This window comes from Motacilla alba, chromosome 7 (genome assembly GCF_015832195.1).
Source record: "Motacilla alba alba isolate MOTALB_02 chromosome 7, Motacilla_alba_V1.0_pri, whole genome shotgun sequence".
NCBI classification, from domain to species: domain Eukaryota; kingdom Metazoa; phylum Chordata; class Aves; order Passeriformes; family Motacillidae; genus Motacilla; species Motacilla alba.
In genome coordinates this window covers 4,876,124-4,897,103 of record NC_052022.1, presented here as the reverse complement: position 1 = coordinate 4,897,103, position 20,980 = coordinate 4,876,124, and the positions used below count along the sequence as shown (strand labels likewise).

General features: G+C 40.4%; 1 protein-coding gene across 2 annotated transcripts in view; it reads right to left on the bottom strand.

Moving 5' to 3' along the window:
* Positions 1–20,980, bottom strand: part of LRP1B (LDL receptor related protein 1B) — a 623,792-nt gene that overhangs the window by 288,687 nt on the left and 314,125 nt on the right. For both annotated transcript variants that reach the window (XM_038143324.1, XM_038143323.1), the window contains 2 exons: positions 5,137–5,256; positions 3,386–3,514 (listed from right to left, as the gene is read on the bottom strand). In XM_038143324.1, coding sequence (XP_037999252.1) covers positions 3,386–3,514; positions 5,137–5,256 — 249 coding nt within the window. The remainder of the gene's footprint in view (positions 1–3,385; positions 3,515–5,136; positions 5,257–20,980) is intronic.

Sequence of the window (20,980 nt, the reverse complement as noted above, 5' to 3'; positions counted from 1 at the left end):
CCACAACAAATCAGGAATGAAGGTGTTTTGCCCTGCCAACAGACTTCTCAGCTGAAAAAAAACCCAGAAATGACAACATTTTCTAATTTTTCCACCACAATAAACCCCAGAATTCTGGGTTTACAAACAGCTTCAACCCCCTTTTCCTGGGGTAGACATTGTAAACCATAAGGACTTTGCTGTCACCAATGTATGCATTGTATAAAAATCTGAAAAAAAAATACTGAAAAGTCCAATTTTTTTTTTTACATTGTTTTTGATATTTAACCATAATGTACCTCATAAACAGGTTGTTTTATTTCTAAAGCCTGAAAACTTAGTTTGGTGAGATTTTACAAGAAAATTGTATTGTTAAATCAGTTAAACAGGGCTGTTTTTTTGGTTTTTTTTTCCCCTAAAAGCTAGAATTTATTTTTTTCTTTAGTCATTATCAGTTCATCCCACTTTATCTACATGAAAAACATTTCTCACCACACAGCACTTCTCTCTAGATTGGCTTTGGAGATATAAAACACACCCTGAACTTTTGTAAAACAGATGAATTTCTTTTCCTCAGCTAGATATTCCCAATTCTGTAATTTTCTTTCCTTAAATACCCTTCTCATCACATTCAGACTGCAATTTAGGCATAAAAACTTGGTAAACAGGTAAGTTCTTAAATTCTGTTCAGCAAAGCTGTGTTTTGTTTCATTTTCACCTCAGAAGAAACCATTAACTGCCTCTTTATTCATAAAAGAAAATATGCTTTAAAAGTCTGGAAAAAACCCACAGTGAGCCCCCAGCTGTTTTGATACCCATTCTAACATCCTTCCCAAAGGGAATGTGCAGCTAAAAACTTTCAGCTCCAGAGTTATTTAATTGTGCTGAGGAAGAAAATGCAGAATTTAATGAGGGAGAGACCTCGGCACCTTCCCAGCCGAGCGTTTGGCTGCCTGAAGGGCAGCAAAGAGCAGATTTTGGGGAGTTCTCTGCTAATTGTGCCACCCAACACGGGCAGAGATGGTTGAGAGGGGACAGGCAGAGAGGCCACCCAGCTGCTGATGGACCTGTGGGGTCACCACACTGTCCCCAGCCCCGGGCAGGGCTCCTGCAGGTACCAACAAGTGTCATCTGCTCAGCACCTCCTGCACCTCGTGGAAAAATAGGAAAGGTAAGAAGAATAAGCTGTGAATGTAGGTCTCAGAAACAGTAAAGAACTTATAGCTAGTTGTAGCTGTAAACCTGAAAGTAGAAAAGTTACAGTAGTAGAGCAAGCAGGGACATGAAACAGTAGTTTGAGTTTTAGGCTTGATCAAGATAGGCCTTAAGACTACAGAAAAATAGTCTGCAGAAAAGTACAGAAAAAAATTAGAAAAATATGCTTAGCAAGAGAGTAGAATGTTTTAAGCTTAATAATGGAGTATTTTGTATTGTTAATAGAAAAGATACAAGCAAGCACTGTGTGAAGCAGGTGCCCATGTAGTTTTAGTGACTGGCTAGAGCAATGATCTGTAAGGTTTAGCAATATGCTATTGGCTAGAAAGTTTTTTAAATGCTCTGTAACAAAGAAATATTTGGCTGCTGCTGACTGTATGTGAGCTGCTCCCGTCTTTCAATTGTCCCAACCATGAAATGGGGCTGATGCCACAATAAAGCTCAAGGAACATATCCCAGCAGTCCCATGCTGTTTGTGCAAACCTCCAACACTCCCCTCAGTGCTCAGAAACCTCTCAGCTCATTCCCAGAGCCAGCTGGGGTGCTTGGTGTTCTGGGTTGTGTCATGGCCAGGATCTCAGCATGGATGGAAACTCATATTCAGAGCAGATCTGCTGTTATTAACGTTGAAAGCTCCACAGAAAGCCCAGCCTACACCTCTAGTGCTGCTTCTCATCTCTCCCAGCTTTAACACACAGAGCTGAACGTTCCTCAGCTCATTTTCTTCATCTGTTTGACAAATACTTTTGCCAAATGTAGACAAAGCAGAGAGGTTGCTCTTTTTCCATTCTTATTTGCTTTAGGTTCTTTAAGGACAAAGACTGATAGGTTTTCTAAGGGCTGGGTTTCTTTTCTCCTTAGACACCTGCTTTTACTTGCTTGGATTCTGTTCTTCTGATCCAAAGCTACCTTTTTTCCAAAAAAAACAAAGTAATGAGGAACACTCATTTCTGTGCAGCCCTATGACCCTGGTTTGTATTGTCCTACAGGGATTTCTTTGATTAATGAGTAGTGATTCCTTTCTGAGAAGACCAAAAATGTGAAAACTTCTGTCAAATAAACATGATAAAGTAGCAAAAACTACAGAGAAGTCTCTTATTAATGTGATTTGTTTCATCTTGACACCAATAGCTAACTACAACTCTCAGTTGTTACCCAATTTTCTGTGAGTAAAAAGGGAAAACTAAAAGGGTCATCTCAAGCCCAGTACTGGCACCATGAGGATTTCCTGGTCTAAAATTGCATTTTTGATTTTCATCAGGTGGAGAAAGAAGAATAATAAATTATTTTTACTTTGTATGGGCTGTCTTATCTCACAAGACTTCAGGGTCTTAAAAAAAAAAAAATAAAGTCCATGTATGGATCAAGAAAAAACAGTATAAGCAGCAAAACACTCTTTTACTCCTAGTGGTGATCAAGGAAGGACACATTTAGTAATGCTCTTTAGGTGAGGAAGCCTCAAAACCATCACCAGACCTTTCTATTTTCTGACGGCAAAAAAGAAGCCTTAAAATATATATACAATAAACATGACTTCATAGTCAGCTGCACATGCTTCAGTATTGTGGATGCCGAAGAATTCCTTAAGGAACTTTTTTTGTGTTTTAATATAAAAGCATTGTTAGTTCATTATGCTGAATAAGAAAACACTGTGTACTATATTGCCTCATTAAGCACAATTGACTAATTTCCTCAAATACCCAATCCACTATAAGTAATGAAAACATGCACTAAGCAACAAAAGGCCTCATGTGAATATGTATATCAGGAAATTCACCTCTTGGGATGATGCAAGGACAAAGCAATCTCATGTCTTTTTTCATCCTAAGGGTACAATTACCTCATGATCATTTCCCCTGTCTCCATTGTCTTCCCAGAGTAAACAGCCTTTTTTGTTTGTGTGAGGAAAATCTTTGATTTATTTATGAACAGGGAAACTGGGAACTCTTCTAATCTTGGCTGAATTGAGTATTTTGCTTTAATTAATAATATCCAGATAATAACTTTTGATATTTCCCTTGGAGCATTGTCTTAATAAGTGATATTTTTTTTCTGAGCTTGTTGTGCAGCTCTTTGTAGCGGAGTGAAGGAAAGTCCATCTCACCTGTGTTCATCTCTGTCTTCTTACATGAATCCTCCAGGACCAAACCACAAAATATTTTCAGGAAGGTAAAAAGAAGTTAAAACTTACTATTTTTGGCCTTGCAGGACTTGTTATCGGGCTGAAGCACGTAACCCTCCACACAGCTGCAAGTGTAGGATCCATCTGTATTTACACACATCTGGCTACAGCTTCCATACGTGTCACATTCATTCACATCTAAAGGGACATTAACAAGATCTACTTTAGGGATTAGGGAAAAAGAAAGAAGTTCAATAAAATTGAGTATTCTAAGTGAGTTTTATAAGTCATGAATCATTTTGGTGGGAGGCCTGATGTTTTTCCTTTCTCAAACCATGAATTTATCAGGGATGTTGGCTGTTGAAATCACTCAAGTAGCCAGAAAGAAGGACAGGAGCTTTCAAGTTCAATAGCTCTTAATTTTGAAAGATAAAACCTTCATTATTTGAAGTAGTCTCCAATGCCTGCATCATGTTAGGGAGACATTTGGGTCCTTGTTAGCAATAGAGATCACTAGTTATCAGGGTTGATGAATGGAGCAACATTTCAGGAGAGGAAGTAATTGATTACCCTCCTCAACCTATTTATGCTGGCAATGTCTTACAGTTCCTTAAATGAGCTGTCACCACGTCTCCATTAAACCACCATCCAACATCAAAAACTATACTCCTCTAATAAATGTAAAGAACATTTTTTCTCAACTAGGGTGTATAAAAATAATACCATAAAATCAAGATATGCTATTTAACAGTGGTTGAGGGTTTAAATAATAGATTGACGTTCTAAAAAACCTGTTGTTTAAATTATTTCCTGAGATATATTTTTAATCACAAAACATGACAACCATAGAGAGAAAAAAACTTGCAATAAATTATATTTATGAAGAATCTGGCTCAGTACTTTTAGTTGGAGAGAGAAGTGATTGGTAGTAAGAACATCCATAGGGCCATAGAACTCCAATATGATCATTAAGAGAGAAAAAATAAAGCAAAGAAGAAACACCTGAATAGAGAATGAAGAAGTCATCCATTTCAAAAATAGAACAGTCTACAATTTGTCTACAGTTTCAGTTTACCATTAATTGCTCCAAAATAACATTCCCAGCTCAGTTGTAAGACCTTGGGAGGCTTCATTTATCAAATTCTAATCTAGGTGTGACTTTATGGCCATGAGGTGAAACAGTACAAGTTTTAGAGGCTCTCCTGGTGGTGAGAGAGCAGCTCTCAACTGAGCTGTAGCTCCAGAACTGCTCCAGTCCTGCTGAGCTGTGGGAAATAGTAAAGGTAAGATGATGCTAAAAGCAGACATTGGTTGAAGCAGGCAGACCTGTACTTTTAGTGATTGGCTAGAACAATTGGCTGTAAGCTTTAGTAATATGCTATTGGCTAGAAAGCTTTTAAAATACTCTGTAACAAAGAAACATCTTTGGCTGCTTGCACTATGTGAGCTGTTACCATCTTCCAATGGGCTCAACCATGTAATGAGGTCAATACTACCATAAAGCTCAAAGAACATAAAACAACAGTCTGGTCCTATTTGTGAAAAACCCCAACACACTGATCCTTCAGGGATTTCAGGGGAACTGCTGCTGGGAGACAGGGGCATTAGAGAGTCAGGAGGGAGGTCCTGACTCTCATTTTAGGGACACTCTTTCCCATTCCCTGCCCCAGAAGCCCATGTTTGCCCCGACCAACACATTTGAAAAAGGATGAGGAAGCAACATTGCTGTGCTGGTTGTCCACCAGCTCCCTGGCCCTGAGAGCCAGCAGAGATCCATGGAGACCCCTGGGTGTTGATGCTACACTGAATTTCTTGTTTACCTGTGCAGCTTCTCCCGTCACTGCTTGTTTCATATCCATCCCCGCAGTAACAGCGGGTGCCGTTCCTGGTGATGGCACATCTGTGCTGGCAATTCATCTGCTGGCACTTGGGGAGCAGCTCTGGAATGGCAACAGAGCAAGTTGTTACTAAATATTCGTGTTATCCCAAAATCTCAAGCTTTAGAAACACTGAAATATATTTAAGTGCATGTCTCAGGGAGGAAGTGCCACCACCATTTCCATTAGCTGGGAATATCACACACACACCCCCTGTAAAGAGCTTGTTAAGAAAACTGCACGTCAGCAAGTTAAACGTTGGAAATCAACATTTTATTTCTATCAAGAGTTGCTCACAAGTTTATAACTGAAGTGTACTATCGGACTGCTTCAACTTCCATTTTTTGCATTTTAGTCATAACTATTGTTGGGAAAAAAAAAAAAACAAACAAACAAAAAAAAACCCAAACCAAAACAATCCTGAAATGCTGAAATGGTAACAGTTATAAAAAAAAAAAAAAAAAATAGATTATGAGAAATTTTCCAACACCTTTGTCTTTATTATTCCTCATACCAATTGATTTTCTAACTTTTAAAAGCTTGTTTTGATTTAATGATGCACACAAAAAACCTTCACACCAGACAATGGGGATGCATTCTGCCTCAGTAATTTAACGTTGGACATGAAATACTGGATAAACCCATGGAGATTATATATGCCATTACTGCAGACATCCTTCAAAGAACCTGCTTAAACACACACTATCAGCACAAGGCGTGATGCAAACAAACTGTAGAAATCTTGTAGAAATCCAGACAGCAATGTTTTCCAGAATGAAACAGCACAAAACCAAACAAAAGCCACTCCGACCCTTCCCAGCCTCAAGCTGCGTGCTGTGTTTCAATAATTTTGCTGATCAAAAAAACCCCTCTTTAAATGAACAACACTTTTTTCCCTCCAGTAAAAAAAAATAAAATAAAATTGAGAAACCCAGCTTAAGGAGGCGCTCTGAGGGTATTTTTCAAAACTATGCAGATGAGTCAGAAAGTAACCTGCAAATGGACAGAAATTTCTGCTACAGGGCTGGCTTTAAGTAACTGGGTATGACCTAAGAAAAAGAGAAATCTGTATTCTAATATGTGAACAGTTTTAATCCATCTGATCATTATTCATCGAGTTCTACTTGGGAGTAGAACGAACATGAATATGAAGAAGAGTCTCTATCAGCATCTGAGCCCTGGAGCTTCCATTCTGGAGTGACTGCCGCTGTCAAAGCTGAAATTTTGGGAGAAAAGTGGATGTGGATGGCACACAAAGTTACTATTTATTCTAATGCAACTATTCTAAAAAGAAAGTGGTTTCACTCAATTTTCTCAGGGCATTCCCTAGAACTCTGTGCCACACAATCTACAGACTGCCCAGAGGTCCATAAACCACACACTGTCTCAATCTGCCCATTTTCCCAGTGGTTCCTGGTACATTTCTCTGCATTTTGGGCCCCTGTGCATAGGAAGATAATATATTTTGTGGCTGTAGCTGGCTTTGTTGTTTTCCTGCCCCTAGTCCAGTCCTTAAATCTGCTATATCTTTCCAAGAACAAGCCCCACATAGAGGGTAAACTGGAGAACTTCCCTAAAATTCCCAAAAATGGTTCTGCATGCTGAGATGCAGAGCTGTTGATTTAACATATCTACCTGAACAAAACCAACAGATACATCTCATTTTCTGAGCAAACATGGATCAACCATCCTTTACCACCTATAATTTTCTTCCCCCAATATTTGTCTGATGCTGCACAGCCAGGAGCTCCTACTGGAGGGGAACTGTTTGACTCACAAACAGGACATGGTTTGCTTGCACTCTTTCCTTAATGGATGCAGACAGGCAGCAGCTTGATCCAGAACAGATCTGCACACAGCCAGGAAAGCTGGAGAACAGTGACAAAAAATTGGCAAGTGAGGTCCATTTGAGGAGAATTAAATACAAAAAAAACCCCAAAAAATCTTACAAAAAAAAAACAAAACAAAAACAAAAACAAAACAAACAAACAAACAAAAAACCTCCAAGCAACAACAAGAAAAGTCTATCAGTTCTTTTTTTTTTTTTTCACAAAAATGGTTGTATTTCATTAATTTTAAGTTATTGCAGTATCATATGAGTGGCTTTTAACACCAAAATGGTTGCATTTTCCTTACAAAACCATTAAAGAACCATTGTTAGCTGCCATCTGTTTCTGACTTCAGATTGACATTTTCCCCTCCTCCCCTAAATTATACATCAGATTGTTTCAAATCCATTTTGGTTTTTTTGTTTTTTGTTTTTTTGTTTTTTTTTTTTTTTTTATTGTGACAGACACTTTTTGGCCCCAGAAATTTTTGTTCTGTTGCTGATCTGCTAACCCTGCCAGGTGAACCCATAAGTGAAAAAGCAAAAAATGCAATAACAATTGAGGGTAAGAATAGATAGAATATAACAAAATAAAATAGATTAGGAAAGAATATTCCATTTGAAAGGGATCCACAATGATCATTCAATCCGACTGCCTGAGCCCTTCAGGACTGACCAAGAGTTATGGCATGTTCCTAATGCTTCTACCTGATGCCTTTAATAAATAAAACATTAAACACTAAAATAGCAAATGCATTTTCTACTTTACTAGCTGGTTTGTAATAGCTCTAATACTGATCCTGAGAACCTGTGGAAGAAAACAGAGTTTGACTGCCTCTGGCAATGTTTGAAATATTGAAGGACAAGCTATGGAAGACAGTGTATACATTTAAGGCTTGGTTAGATTTGTAACAGGTTTCTTGGGAAGTGAGGAGGCAAAGAAAAATCATGAAGCAGAACACTGATATTTTTAATGCTCCAGCTAGGACATTTAAAGAGATAAAAGCCAGGGACTGTCATTTCTTGTCTTTTCTAAAATTCTGCACCCACTTTGATCTCCCTTTCTCAGAGAGAACTGGTTTACAAAGTACACAGGCAGTGAAGAATGAGCATGGCTGAGCTTTCCACTTTCATCACAGCTACAGAAACCTCTGCATTTGTCAAAGCCCGGTATTTCTGCTGCAAGATTTAAAGGAAGGAGCTGCACTGAAGGAACCAACAGGAGAGAGCTTTACAGCTCTCTGGCAGAGCCACAGCTCAAGACAAGGAGCTGCAGAGCAAGCGGTGAGATTTGCAGAAATGCGGGGTAGCAGAAGCAGCTGTGAGTGTCTTTAGGATGATCTACTTTCCCCAAACCCAGGGAGTACTGACAATTCATCCAACTCTGATTTAGGTCATTTTGTTCAGTGTTTTCTTTCTTCCACAGGAGACATGAAGGGCAGCATTTTTTACTTCCCTACATCTCCATGAACTCTCTGAAGTTGTGATCCGGCTCTGCCACAAAAGCCACCCTGCTTTCTCAAAGACGCCCATGCCAATCTTATGCTTCCTGACTTTCATGCTGCTCTAACTCCCAGGCATGTGGTCCCACAGGAGAGCAGTCAATCAGGCAAAGATGCTGCTGATCTCATCTCCCCTAAAGTGATACACCTTTGACAATGACTCAGAGGAGCTGTAAGCTTCCCGGACAAACTGCTCCCACAGGAATTCACCGTAATAAAATCCTGCCTTCATTTATTCCTTCTGTGTTCAATGAAACACACTGCTTATCACAGTTCATTCAAGATGAATGATATAAGGAACTAACTTCTCCTGAGTGGCTTTTTAATGAAAGGTTTAAGCAATTGATCTGACTATCCTTTTTGTCAGTTCCTCCTCAGCTGACATGAGGTTCACAAAAGGTTCACACCAGGTTCTCATGCTCAGATGTTTTGGCTGTTTCTACAAAGGGGAAAAGAAGCCCAGTTTGCAGCTTCTTAGTAGTAAATGTATTTATTTGGTGGCTATTGGGGACTGTCAAAAAAAAGATAAAATTTACCAATGTACCTGTTTGTCACAGTTGAGACAGCCACAATACACCGAGTATCATCATACAATTCCAGAAATCCTCAGCCCATCCAGAGTAACACCATAACTCATCAGAAGGTGTTAAACAACTGCCCTTCCTGTTCTTTAGCCCAGCCTTTCATACCCTCCTGTTCATGCATTGCACCTGTGTGCCCTCTGTTCCCTTTGGTGGTTGGTCAGTGCACCTGGGCACTCCATGGCTCACTGCTGCCAATGCTGTTCACCTGCTTCTCACAGCTCATCCCATTGGGGATGAGGTTTAGCCACAGCCTCACTCCCAATCACCACAAAATGTGTGCCTACACCTGTTAGCTTTGTCTTTCCTGACAGGGAAAACAACCACGGCCAGGTTGGATGGGGCCCTGAGCAGCCTCATCAGGTGGAAGGTGTCCCAGGCCTCGGCAGGGTGGTGTGGGATGCAATGAGATGGTCTGTAAGCTCTCTTCCAACCCAAACCTTTCTGTGATTCTGTATGACCATATGAAAGCAGACTTGAGGCACACACACAGAGAAATATATTTAGCTGCTGTTATTTCTAAACCTCCTGCATGATAATAAAGCCTTTTGGCTGCAATGGGTTCCCAGTTATGTTTTCTATGTACTTCTGTAATATATAAACCCTGCACTTTTTGTAATGACAATATATATTGGAGAGTACTGACAACATTTCAGTACTCTGTGAATTAAAATTTACTGACTGTGTAATGCTGATAAACATCAAAAATACAGAGCTGGTGCACATAAAAGAAACTGGCTGAAGTTTACATGTTGAAAGTGCCAGACAATACACCAGGGGGATAAAAGCAGAGCTTCTCTTGTCAGTTCAGGACTTCCCAATTTGAAACAACAAAGGATCCTTGTCACATAGTTCACCAGAGAGTAACCAGGAGCTACCAGTGCAATGCTGCCTGGGAAAAAGGGAAATGCATCACTGAGAGCATTGGGAGAAGTGTTTCCCATAGAGAAGTGTTGATGTCAAGGCCCAGGATGCTCCTGAGTGCTTCCCTTCCAGGAGGCAGCTGCTGGCAGCTGTGCACACCCCGATGGATACGAGGGGAATAAACTCAGCTTTAAGCAGAATCACAGCCTGAGGGATTAGCAGAGGAATGGAGAGCTGCAATCTGATGGGGAGACTGTAAATTTTCATCTTGATTGGTGCCAGGGGATGAAAATGAAGAGGAATTAGGACTGCTGTCTATGAATATATCAGAGGATCAACAGCAGGGAAAGAGACAATTTAAACTAAAGGGCTATTGGCAGAAGTACAAATGAGTATAAATTGCCCATTAATAAATTCTGGCTGAAAATGAGAAGGTTCTTAGCTATTACCATAATCAGGTTCTGGAACTCCTCTTTGAGTGGGAAGAGCAGGGACAGAAAATAAGTGCTTGCTTTTGACATGATCATGATAGACCAAGGAAAACCAGCATATGGAAAGGGCCCTGAAATATCAGAAACCATTTATGTGACCCAGGAGGTTCCTTCACTGTGTTCCTCAAGCAACATGCTACCTGATGCTAAAACACAAGTTTTCATGATGGAACTAAGATCAATCTTTTCTTTATTTTTTTTTCCCTTCCTTGTGTCTAAAATATACCCAAAGGAAAACTTACAGGAGCTTGTTACTCGACTATTTTTCTAATTGAACTCTGTGCATTCTCTTTTTTTTTTCTCTTAAATATTAGTATTTTTTGGCACCTTTGTGTTTCATAAATTTACTTGATCTTATCTCTGCTTTATTCAGTTTTTGTGATTCAATATTCATACACTGATGTCTAGACTAGTCTTATCACACATATGCCATAGGGCTTATTTTTCTTTTCTGGCTTATGTTTTGAGTTTTTGAAGAACAATCCTTTCACAAATTAGACTTTGTTGTAATCTACTGTAAGGTTTTTATTTGTTTGTTATTGTTGATGCTAGAGACACAATAGAAAGTTCCATGGATTGCTTCTCTGGCAGAAAATGGTGGCTTGACTGATAGAATTCAGCTGCTGGACTGAAATAATGCAGGATGTTTTTATCTTACGTTTGTTGGTCATGTTATTAGTTTTTAATATCTTGCCGTAAAAGCAAAAAAAGACAGAACTGTAATGAACTTTGTCAGACATCTCAGCCCATAACTCTGTTATGGTAGATGCAGCGCAGAAAAAGAGACATGGCAATCACAGATCATGACCTTACAGCCCTGCTGTGGGTGACCTCTGTCAAATTCAGCAGCAAAGCACAAGGAGTCAAATTTAAAAATGTTGGGGTTTATTTAGCTCCTAGGAAAAAAAAAAACATCCATTCAGAAAAATAAACTGGGGTATGTTAAAGACTCAGCCATTTACAGCTCAAGTCTGTAGCCAGCCCCAGCTGCCCTGGCCCAGGATTCATCAGGCAGCACAGGATTTCTGTACAGCCCACAGACAGGGTAATCAGGCCCCAGAATGACAAGTTAAAACTCTGCATCCTGAGCTCTGACAGCAAGCCAAAGCAAATTCTAAGTCCTGGGTATAACTGCAAGCCTTTTCCTTCACACTGCTGGATGTCTAAGTTAGGACTGCTGATAGGTAATTCCATGTGCTCAAACTCCTGAGGGCAGAATCTCTTCCTAAGGCTGGAGTGTTACAATAATAATTTTAACACAGAGGGAGAGAAATGATGCTTGAGGATGGTGCTTTGTCCTGGGTACCAGGCTGCTCCTAAATTTTCCATCAAATATTTACTGGATAAAATGTATTAACAGATTGCTGTATATCCAACCTTTTCATCAGGCAAGTGAGTCTTTTTCCCAGCAGTATTGATTCAACCTGAGAACACATGATGCAGCAACTGGTGCATCCTGTGGAGGAAAGGATGATGGGCTGTGATGTGAACACCCCTGAGGCTCAGGAAACACCCGGGCAGTCCTGGTTGCCCCCTCCTAAACAACTGCTGTGAGGACGATGCTGTCACGTAAAGGCTGAGCACCGCATTTGGTCATGATTGTTACAATTTATTTGTAAAAATGGTCTAAATAAACTCTGTCAGAGCTCAGCCCCACCAGCAGGAGAACCTTGGCCTGCAGCAACAAGTGATGCAGGAAGTTTTACTGGGGAAAGAGCAGCTCATGGTGGCACGTGGATTGTGCTTCACGATTTCACCTGATGTATCTCAGCCCTCTATTGTGTCTTTCCCCACATCACCGTCTGTGTGTTGGCAATCAGTTGCTGAACAATTTATTTTGTTCTTTTAAATAGACATTACAGCGTGTTTGTCTGTTTTATGATTACAGGAAAATTACATATCTTGTTTAATCTGCCTGTCAGTCTGCACACAACCAGAAGTGTCTCACTGAGATTATTGTTCAGTGAAAATGGGCACATCTTGCTGAGTAAGTTCAGGCTGCTTCTGAGTAACAAGATATTACTTACAAAAGACAGATTTTTTTTTTCCCTTTCCCTTTTTTCCCCTGCAGTCATTTCCAACATGTCAGAGAGAAGAAGGAATGTTGCAGGGGAAAAACAAAACAAAACAAACAAACAAAAAACAAACAAAAACCCCATTAAATACTATATTTCCATAAAATTCAACACTTCTTTTCAGAGTATAACTGTCTTGAAAATATTACTCAACAGTATCTCCCCACCCAGTTCATGGATAAATTTATTTTTCAAGGATGTACTATTGAAATTTCTGCCTGCCTAAATCTTGACCTACAATATTTGGCTCAGCTTCAAAACAATTTGTTTTATGTGGTGCTCTTCAACCATAGCATCACACAACACTTTAAAAGATGAGATCAGCAGGTAGGGAGCATGTAGAGAAATATTGGCTTCACCCATGGAAATGGCTCGTTATCCTGACCTTTTGCTGTTTTAGTTATACCTTGGCTGCCATACACATGCATAAGCTAAAGAAAAGTTCACATGGGAAAAAACAAACTGAGTAAATGATTTCATGGCTGAAGAGAGTAGTTTATCTGTTTTTTAACCTGGATATGAGATAGAAATTAAAAAAGAATAGCTACGAAAAGAATATACATTTATTTAAGTTTATATAAACCCATTTATAGGTTTAGGCATATTCAATGCCGTTCAATATACCAATTTTCATGGTATTGGGTACATGTTCATTGAGGTACAGATAATAATCTTTATTGGTGTCTAATGAGATATGAAGCCTGTCAATACTGCACATGTTAAAAGGCCAAAGATGAAAGCAGGGAGTGATAATGCCTGTGAATGGCAGAATGGACAAACTACAGAGAGGTCCAGAAGTCAGCAGGAGCAGACCACCTGGGCTTTTTAGCCTGGACTTAGTTGTGTAAAACGTATTTCCAGAATTAGCTCACAATTTCTCAGCCTTATAAGTAAATTACAGTTCAGTGCCTGAGGAATGCTTGGACACCAGAGCAGCAATTTGCTGGCAGGAGCAGAGCAGGCTCTGCTGGGAAAAATGCTCAGGAATGTTTTGGGGCAGTAAAGGATGTTAGGAAGCCTCTCAGGGGGAGCTCTGGAACTCTAAATAATGTTGAGGAGACTGTCCCTGATTGTCTCTCCTGGGCTGTCCCCTCACCTAGGCACACAGTTCCACCAGCTCATCTGGTTACTGGATGACAAGGACTTCTAAGTGGAAAAAGTGTGGCTTCCTGTGGTTTTATACACATTTTCTAGCTTCATTTATGGGAAGCCAGTTCACAGCACAGCATCACCAACGTTCAGTGTCTCTCTTAAAACAGCTTCTCACAGAGGACTGAACCATCTCACTCCCTCAGGAGCATCAGCTCACCCAAAATCAAGGGTGTGTTTTCATCTGTGGATTTCTGGGCATGCCCCAGTCCAATGGCCCACAAAAATCAGCTGAAAATCTCTAATGTGCCTCAAGTGAATACACCCCAGCATGGCAATGCCCTGTTCCCCTCATGTGGCACACCAAGATGTCTCAGTCCTCTTCAGGAGCAACAATTTTTAGAGATAAATAAGTTTAGACTCTCTTTGTTGTGTTGCCTCATCTAGTGCTATAGATATAACGGTGCAGCAGAGCTGGGAAGGGTGTGGAACTTTTAAAACATTGCACAGAGGCCAAAAAAATTATTAATTTTCTTTTACTGATACTTGAGGGGGAAGGGGGTGAAGAAAAAGGGAAAACAAAAAAAAAAAAAAAAGAAGCTGGCAACTTTATTTACTTTGCTCAGTTCGTAGTTATGTGGAAAAACATAATTAAATCATTCTGAAATCACAAAAGACACCTATAATAGCTTTTCCCAATGCCCAATTTCATGCCTCTTCATGGAAGTAGTACCTCAGAAATTGCTTCTCTTCGTGAACACAACTACACTTGACAGATAAAATCCTCAAAAAATTGCCAAGCAGAAACCTCAGGCTCATGAGGCAGAGCCTTTCTGGAAACTCAGCCAAGGACTTGGAATCAATTACAAAAATAGCAGCAGGTTCCAGAGAACCAAACACGAGATTCAGTGAGTGAACATTGTTTAAGTGCAAAGTAAACCCAGTGAAGGATAGCAGGAAGGACTTTAAGTTAGAAGCAAAATTAAAAACTGGTAGCAAGGAAAAATTATACTGGAGAAATAAAATCCTTATTCAATTATTGACTGCTTTTATTCCAAGGGGAAAGGCATATGTACTCCTGGACTCTGGCAGGGGCTACAATAAGTGATACACTTCCTCACAAGCAGATATTCAGTCACCTGAAGAGGCTGAATATTTAAATGTTTCCCTGAAGCAAGCAGGGTGGGATTCAAGTTGACTTTTGGAGAGTGTTTGTCCCATTGGAAGTGAACAATTCATGACAAATTCTACTTTAAGTTGTATATCGCTGCTGGTGCCTGGAACCACGCCCAATTGCCAGCTGTCAAGGCACTGCTGGCAGTGTTCTCCTGAGCATTTCTCACCCGTGGGTGTCACCATCTCACACACGTGTGTGTCACGGTGCACAAATGCAGGAGTCCAGAGAGCCAGGAAATGGGATCCATCAAATCCCAATGCTGAGGAAGTCACTGTGGCTCAAACCTGCTGTCCCAGTGCTTGGGAGAACACACACAATTCCATCTTTGGTGATTTGATGTCATCTCACCTGGCATCCAGCTGGGATTGCTCAGCAGCAACTTTTCTGGAAGCACCAAACTTGGAGCTCCAGCTGCAAACACAATCAGCAGCACCACTGCAAACCACGGCAACATCGGCTGCCATCTCCCCACGAGCCATCTCCCCTTGCTGCATTTCCTACATTTTAGCCAGCTAATGAGTCCCCAGCCCACTGCAATGTGGGACTGATTCAGTGGCACTGAGTTTGAAGGCAACAGAAGGCCAAGAACTGATTTTTATTCATTTCTGCATTCAGCAGCAAGTCAGAGACCTACCCAGGACATCCTTATTGCCATAGCCAGACATCATATATGCAGGAAACCTTAATTATACTGAATATTTTACATAGGACAACATCATTCTGTACTTTTTTTTTCATTGCAAGTTCTCCAGCTGTTGTTTCAGGATTTTTTTTTTTTTTTTTGCAAAGCATTTCAAATTTCTAGAGCCCAAAATAAAACCCTTCTCTTTTCCCATCCTATAAATCAAAGAATTGGTGAACAGAAAACCTTAGTGAAGAATCATTTCAGCCACCTGTAGCTTTTATGATCAAATGCAGTTATATTTTTTATGTAGCTGCATGTACCTTTGCATGTAAAGGAAAATAAAAATACAATTTTTCACAGGAGATGTCATTTACACATTTTATTAGTGGCCATAATGTAAATAAATGTAATCCCTGTAACCTGCCCCTTGCTTCATTCTCTGGGCCACAAGCAGAAAAGGCTGAGAAAAAAAGTTAATAAAACATGATGGTTCTCAGAGCCAATTTCAGGATTCCAGAGCCTGAGATTATGGGAGGCACAGCTGCAGAGGATAACACTGAAAATGAGACTCAGGTGATGTGCTGTGGGGGTTGAAAGGCACCACAAAGATCAGCCCTATTTCCAGCTCCTGAGAATAAATATGGAATTGCCAAGGTATTTACACAAGGGCTCCATGTGTTACTTTATTTAGTTATTTATTTACTGACTTTTAATAAAGGCCATTAAATACTGAAATATCAGAATGATCTGTAAAGGAAAAGAAAAAAAAATCTGAATAGATGATTACTGTGGGGAAAAAAAAAGAAAATAAGCAGTTAAAGAGGGAATGAGTTACAATGGTTGTAGGACAATTAAATTCTCCATGAAGAAAACAGAAATTGAAAATTAAATTGAGAGAGCATTTGTAGCAACAGCAAAATTTAAATGTGTACACTTCACCTTCACTTTTTCTAACAACCAAAATATTACAACTGTACTCAAATTTAGAAAAAAAAGTCTTGCTTTATTCTGCAAAGTCTATTAGCATTTATTTTTCAATTTATTTATTTATTGCCCTGTTTGGACATGCCTTTTTGATATCTCCCAAGCATTTTATTTTGCTCCATGCTCCTCACTGTCCCTCCCTCCACCACACTACCAAACATTCTCCATTCTGAACACATTCAATTATTCTCCAAAAAGCAACATTTTCTACTTCTCCCAAACTTTTTCACTGCTCTCAGTCCAGCATACAGAATAAAGGACACCAGAAACAAAAGGTTTTTCTTTTAACTGCCTCTAAAAGACAGGGCATGTCCAACTAAAAGAAAAATACACAGTACTTGCATAACTGTGAAAAACAATTCCACTGCCACGATTAAAAGAGGAGAGGTTTCAGAAGGCAAAATTGTTGTTTTGCAGCATTTTCCCTCTCTTGTTTCTGTTGATGGGGTTGTAGGAAAAGTCAGATTAGAAAATTCAATATTAAAAACTCCTCACTGTTACCTGACTACACCTGTACAATTATTGAAACTATTTAACATGCATTAAATCTGATGTATTTTTGTGTTTCATGCTTTCAGGAGTACTGTGAGTGAACTCCAGCCACACCTGCTGCTGGCCTCCCTGTGGCAGCTGTGGGACCACATCTCTCAGGCCATGTTACCACCAAAGGGTTCCATCCTGCCATGACCTGAAACTTTGCAAATGCCCCAGTTTCCATGAATTTAATCAGATTTTTTTTCCTGTGTGTTTGTGCCAGTGGCATTCAGAGCGATGAGGAGACAGCAATTCCCATTTCCTGCCACAGCTTTTTCACAGTCTTTCCACACATCTCCCCCCAGAGTCAGAAGGAGAAGGACAAATCCAATGGTCTTCAGTGGTTAAATGTCAGTTCACAAGCAGCTTTGGTGATTTCTTTGGTGTAGTGTTAGTAGTTGTTGTACATGCATTTCTTTTAACATGAGACAGAAAATTGGTTGTGTGGTTGGAAAGTAAAAGTTGCTGGTTTGTTACTCCAGTTTTGGTGCTAATTGCTTTTTCAGCCCTGTCATGTTTCTGTTTCCTAAACTGATCCCTTTTCAGAAGCATACAATGGGAATCACCTGGTAAGAGACCCACATTTTAAGAGAATACAGGAGATCACAAGAGGAATCTGCATCGGGCACAAATCCACAGAGGGCTGTTTTCTTCTTTCTACAATTAACCTCATTGTGGCATAGCACGACTTTTAGAGTTTTAATAGTACAACTTCAAGTAATACCTAAAATATCTGGAGAAAACCCTCCACCTCTGTCCTGTCACCATGATACTTTTATGAAAATCCTTTGCTAGGATTTTTCTCCTATTCTAGCTGAGAAGCCTCAGAAAGGAAATGTGAACAATAACTGTCTGCTGGCCGTGGAATGTGCTCTGGAGGTTGTTTACCAACAGGTGCATCTTTGATTGGTCCATGTGAGGTGTTTCTACTTAAGGACCAATCAAAGATCCATCTATGTCGAGGCTCTGAGAGTCACCAGCTTTTGTTCTCATTCCATTCTAATCCTTGCTAGCCTTCTGATGAATCTTTTCTCTATTCTTTTAGTATAGCATTTTTAATATAATATACATCATAATATAATAAATCAGCCTTCTAAAAAATGGAGTCGAGATTCTCATCTCTTCCCTCATCCTGGGACCCTCGAACACAGTCACACTGCCCCACCAAGCCATCCCCTAAGGAGCTGTTCCACAGTGATGCCATTATTAGCCCTCCTCTGTACCCCACGGGGACGCTCCACATCTGTGGTACAACACACGGCGTGGCTGTGCCCTGTGAAAGCAGCAGAGCCAACTTTAATGAGGTGAGTTCTAAATTTACATAAATCCAGCTATACATATTTAACACACAGCTCCAGAGCTCCGTCCCAAGCCTCAGTCTTGTGTAAAGTCAGCCTGGTGTAGCCTGCAACATCCAAGGAATCCTAAGGCAGAACACAACCCAGAAAAGAGTCTGTATCCTCACAGTCACATCCAATTTCGACTGATGCCCTTTAAATGGCTGATGAATGGACATTATTATAAAGATGTCTACAAGACAGGTCTATTGGAGGATCCTGACTAAAATAAAGACTTCAAATACGATTAAAGTTAATGAATTAGGTCAAGGCAGGTAATTTATCACCTGTCTGAATTGGAATCCAATCTGCGGCATCCTTTAAAAAAAGACACATTCAAATGAGGTGGTGTTCTCAGGGAAGTTCATAGTGAAGATAATCATAATTTAAATGAGAAAATGCCTGCGTAGTTTTTTGCAAAACCTGACAAGGGATTCTGAGCAAAAGCAGCATGATAAGCAAAACCAAATTTCCTCAAATTAATTTGACCTTGATGAAAGGCACATATTTTTATCAATCAGCCTTAACAAATATTGACTTCAGGCATTAAGTGAAGATATACATAAACATTCAGGTTGTTGAAACAGTTGTCAAGTTCATTTTCCTTCTGAAATCACAGTTTGCTGCTGAAGATCAAACTGAACTTAACCTCTTGAAAAAACCTGTGGTGCCTCATAAAGCAAGAGTCACATGGATTGGTCTTCTCTGTCTATCAGCTGCTAAAAAAAGATGTGTCACACAGGCAGACTGAAACCTGGAGCCAGAGTGCTGACTAGGATACACACAGATATGACACTTGGAATAACTAGAACCACACTGGGCCCCATGCCACAGCCCATCCTCGTTCAGCAGCACCAGCTGGAGGCTGTGAGGACACTTCTGCTTGTGAGTCCCCTTCACCATGGAGGTTTTATTTCCACAGGAGGGGCAGCAAAGCAGCTTGCTTCAAGGAGCATGATTTATGGGTCACCAAGCAGAGGACTCGCCTAAGAAAAGACTAGCACACAGTCACTGTTTAATTTTGCAAAAATCTGAAAGATTAAAAAAACATTTTAATGGTACGTTGTGTTCTCTGCTCTTCGTGGAGGAGGGAGGTGTACAATGGTGCCGTCTTCTTTCAAGTCGCTCTAACAGAATCTGAATGAAGAATCAACCCTCACTCTGGGAGAAACAAGATTCCCTACACATCCCCACAGTGCCCGGGCACTCACTGAGCAGGTACAAGGTCTGTCCTGCCAGGCAGGGCACGAGCTCCAGGCTGAGGCTGGGAGTCCCTGCAGGAAAAATACCCTGCTCAAGAGCTCTTCCCTCCTCTGAGCCCAAAACCTTCTCTGAACTGTCAGATTCCCTGGGAGAAGGCAAGAGCAGGAACCAGAGCAGCAGCCAAGCATTTGCAAACATTCTGTAAGGTGAGCGTGAGACTGGACTTGAGTACAAAAAGGCTTTTTCTGAACCCAGCATTCAGGCATCTATTTTGTGTCATACCCAGCCTTCACCAAAGAAACACCTTGAGGCATTTCATGGCTATGTTGACATTTCAATTACACTGCATTTAAATAGATTTTGTTGTGCTGAGTCTTGTGTCTTGCTAAAATACTTCCCCTTCTAAATATAGAGTTATAGTAGAGTTATTTACTAAGGTAAATTCTGACAGGGAATGTAACAAGGAAGCAGCAAAGCAGAAAGTCACAGTATTTGCCTCCCCTTTTTAAAAATTCTCTCTGTCTCTCCATTTTTCATCTGCTCCATGACTGGAGGCTGTGCACAGAGAAGACTGCAAAGACAGAAGCAGAGCTCCGTAAGGAATCTTCAGAATGGATTTCGCGTGAGGAATAGCAAAAGAAGGTTTATTTTCTCCTAGAACTGGCTGTAAAATGGGCTGGAGATCAGCCTACCTGCTGGAGTGGCCAAAAAGGGTCCAGGCCAACATAAGAAATCTGTGAACAGCCTGGGAATGAAAGGCTGTGAGTAACTCGGGGAGCCACTCAGCCAACCATGTACGCCAATACTTTTCCCTCAAATATTCTTGAAGCATATAGGAAGCAAGAGAAGCAAAGAACTGGCAGATAAAAATTGCCTCCATAATTTAGCAGCCTGTCTGTAATGACTGACTTCCCCACAAGCCCTGGAAATGTCAAAGCCTCTGCTAGCAGAGTTTGTAGAGCTCCCTTAAACGCTCGTGCACAGCGAGCCCTCCGGAACCCGCGGCTTCCTGAACCACAGAACAGCCTCACACTCTTTGAAGAAAGAAGAAAAACTAAGAGTCAGTTAAGTTTTATCACTGTCTCCTCTTCCACCTGTTCCTGGCTCAGGAAAGTGACAGTTGGCTAATTCCAGACTAGCTAGGTATAAAGGTTTTTTTTCTTTCCCCAGCACAGGCTGTGCCTCTCTGCTGCCTTAGCTGTTCTGCAAGTGACAAATGGTACAGAGCCTGAATATTTCCCTACATGTATATTTAAGATTTGTACTAACTGCTGTTTATCCAGAGAAAGTAATGGCTTTCAATCCTGATGAAAATGATAGCAGATTCAGGCCAAGTTTTTACTGAATCTGGTTTTATGAGAAAGAATAAAACAAGTGTGCAGAGCTCTTCAGCAAGTTATACTGCTCACTTTTTTCATGTGCCTAGAAATATTTGAGGCAGTGTGAAGGTGATCTCTGGAGGATATATCCAATACCCACTGTTACCCTTACAATCCC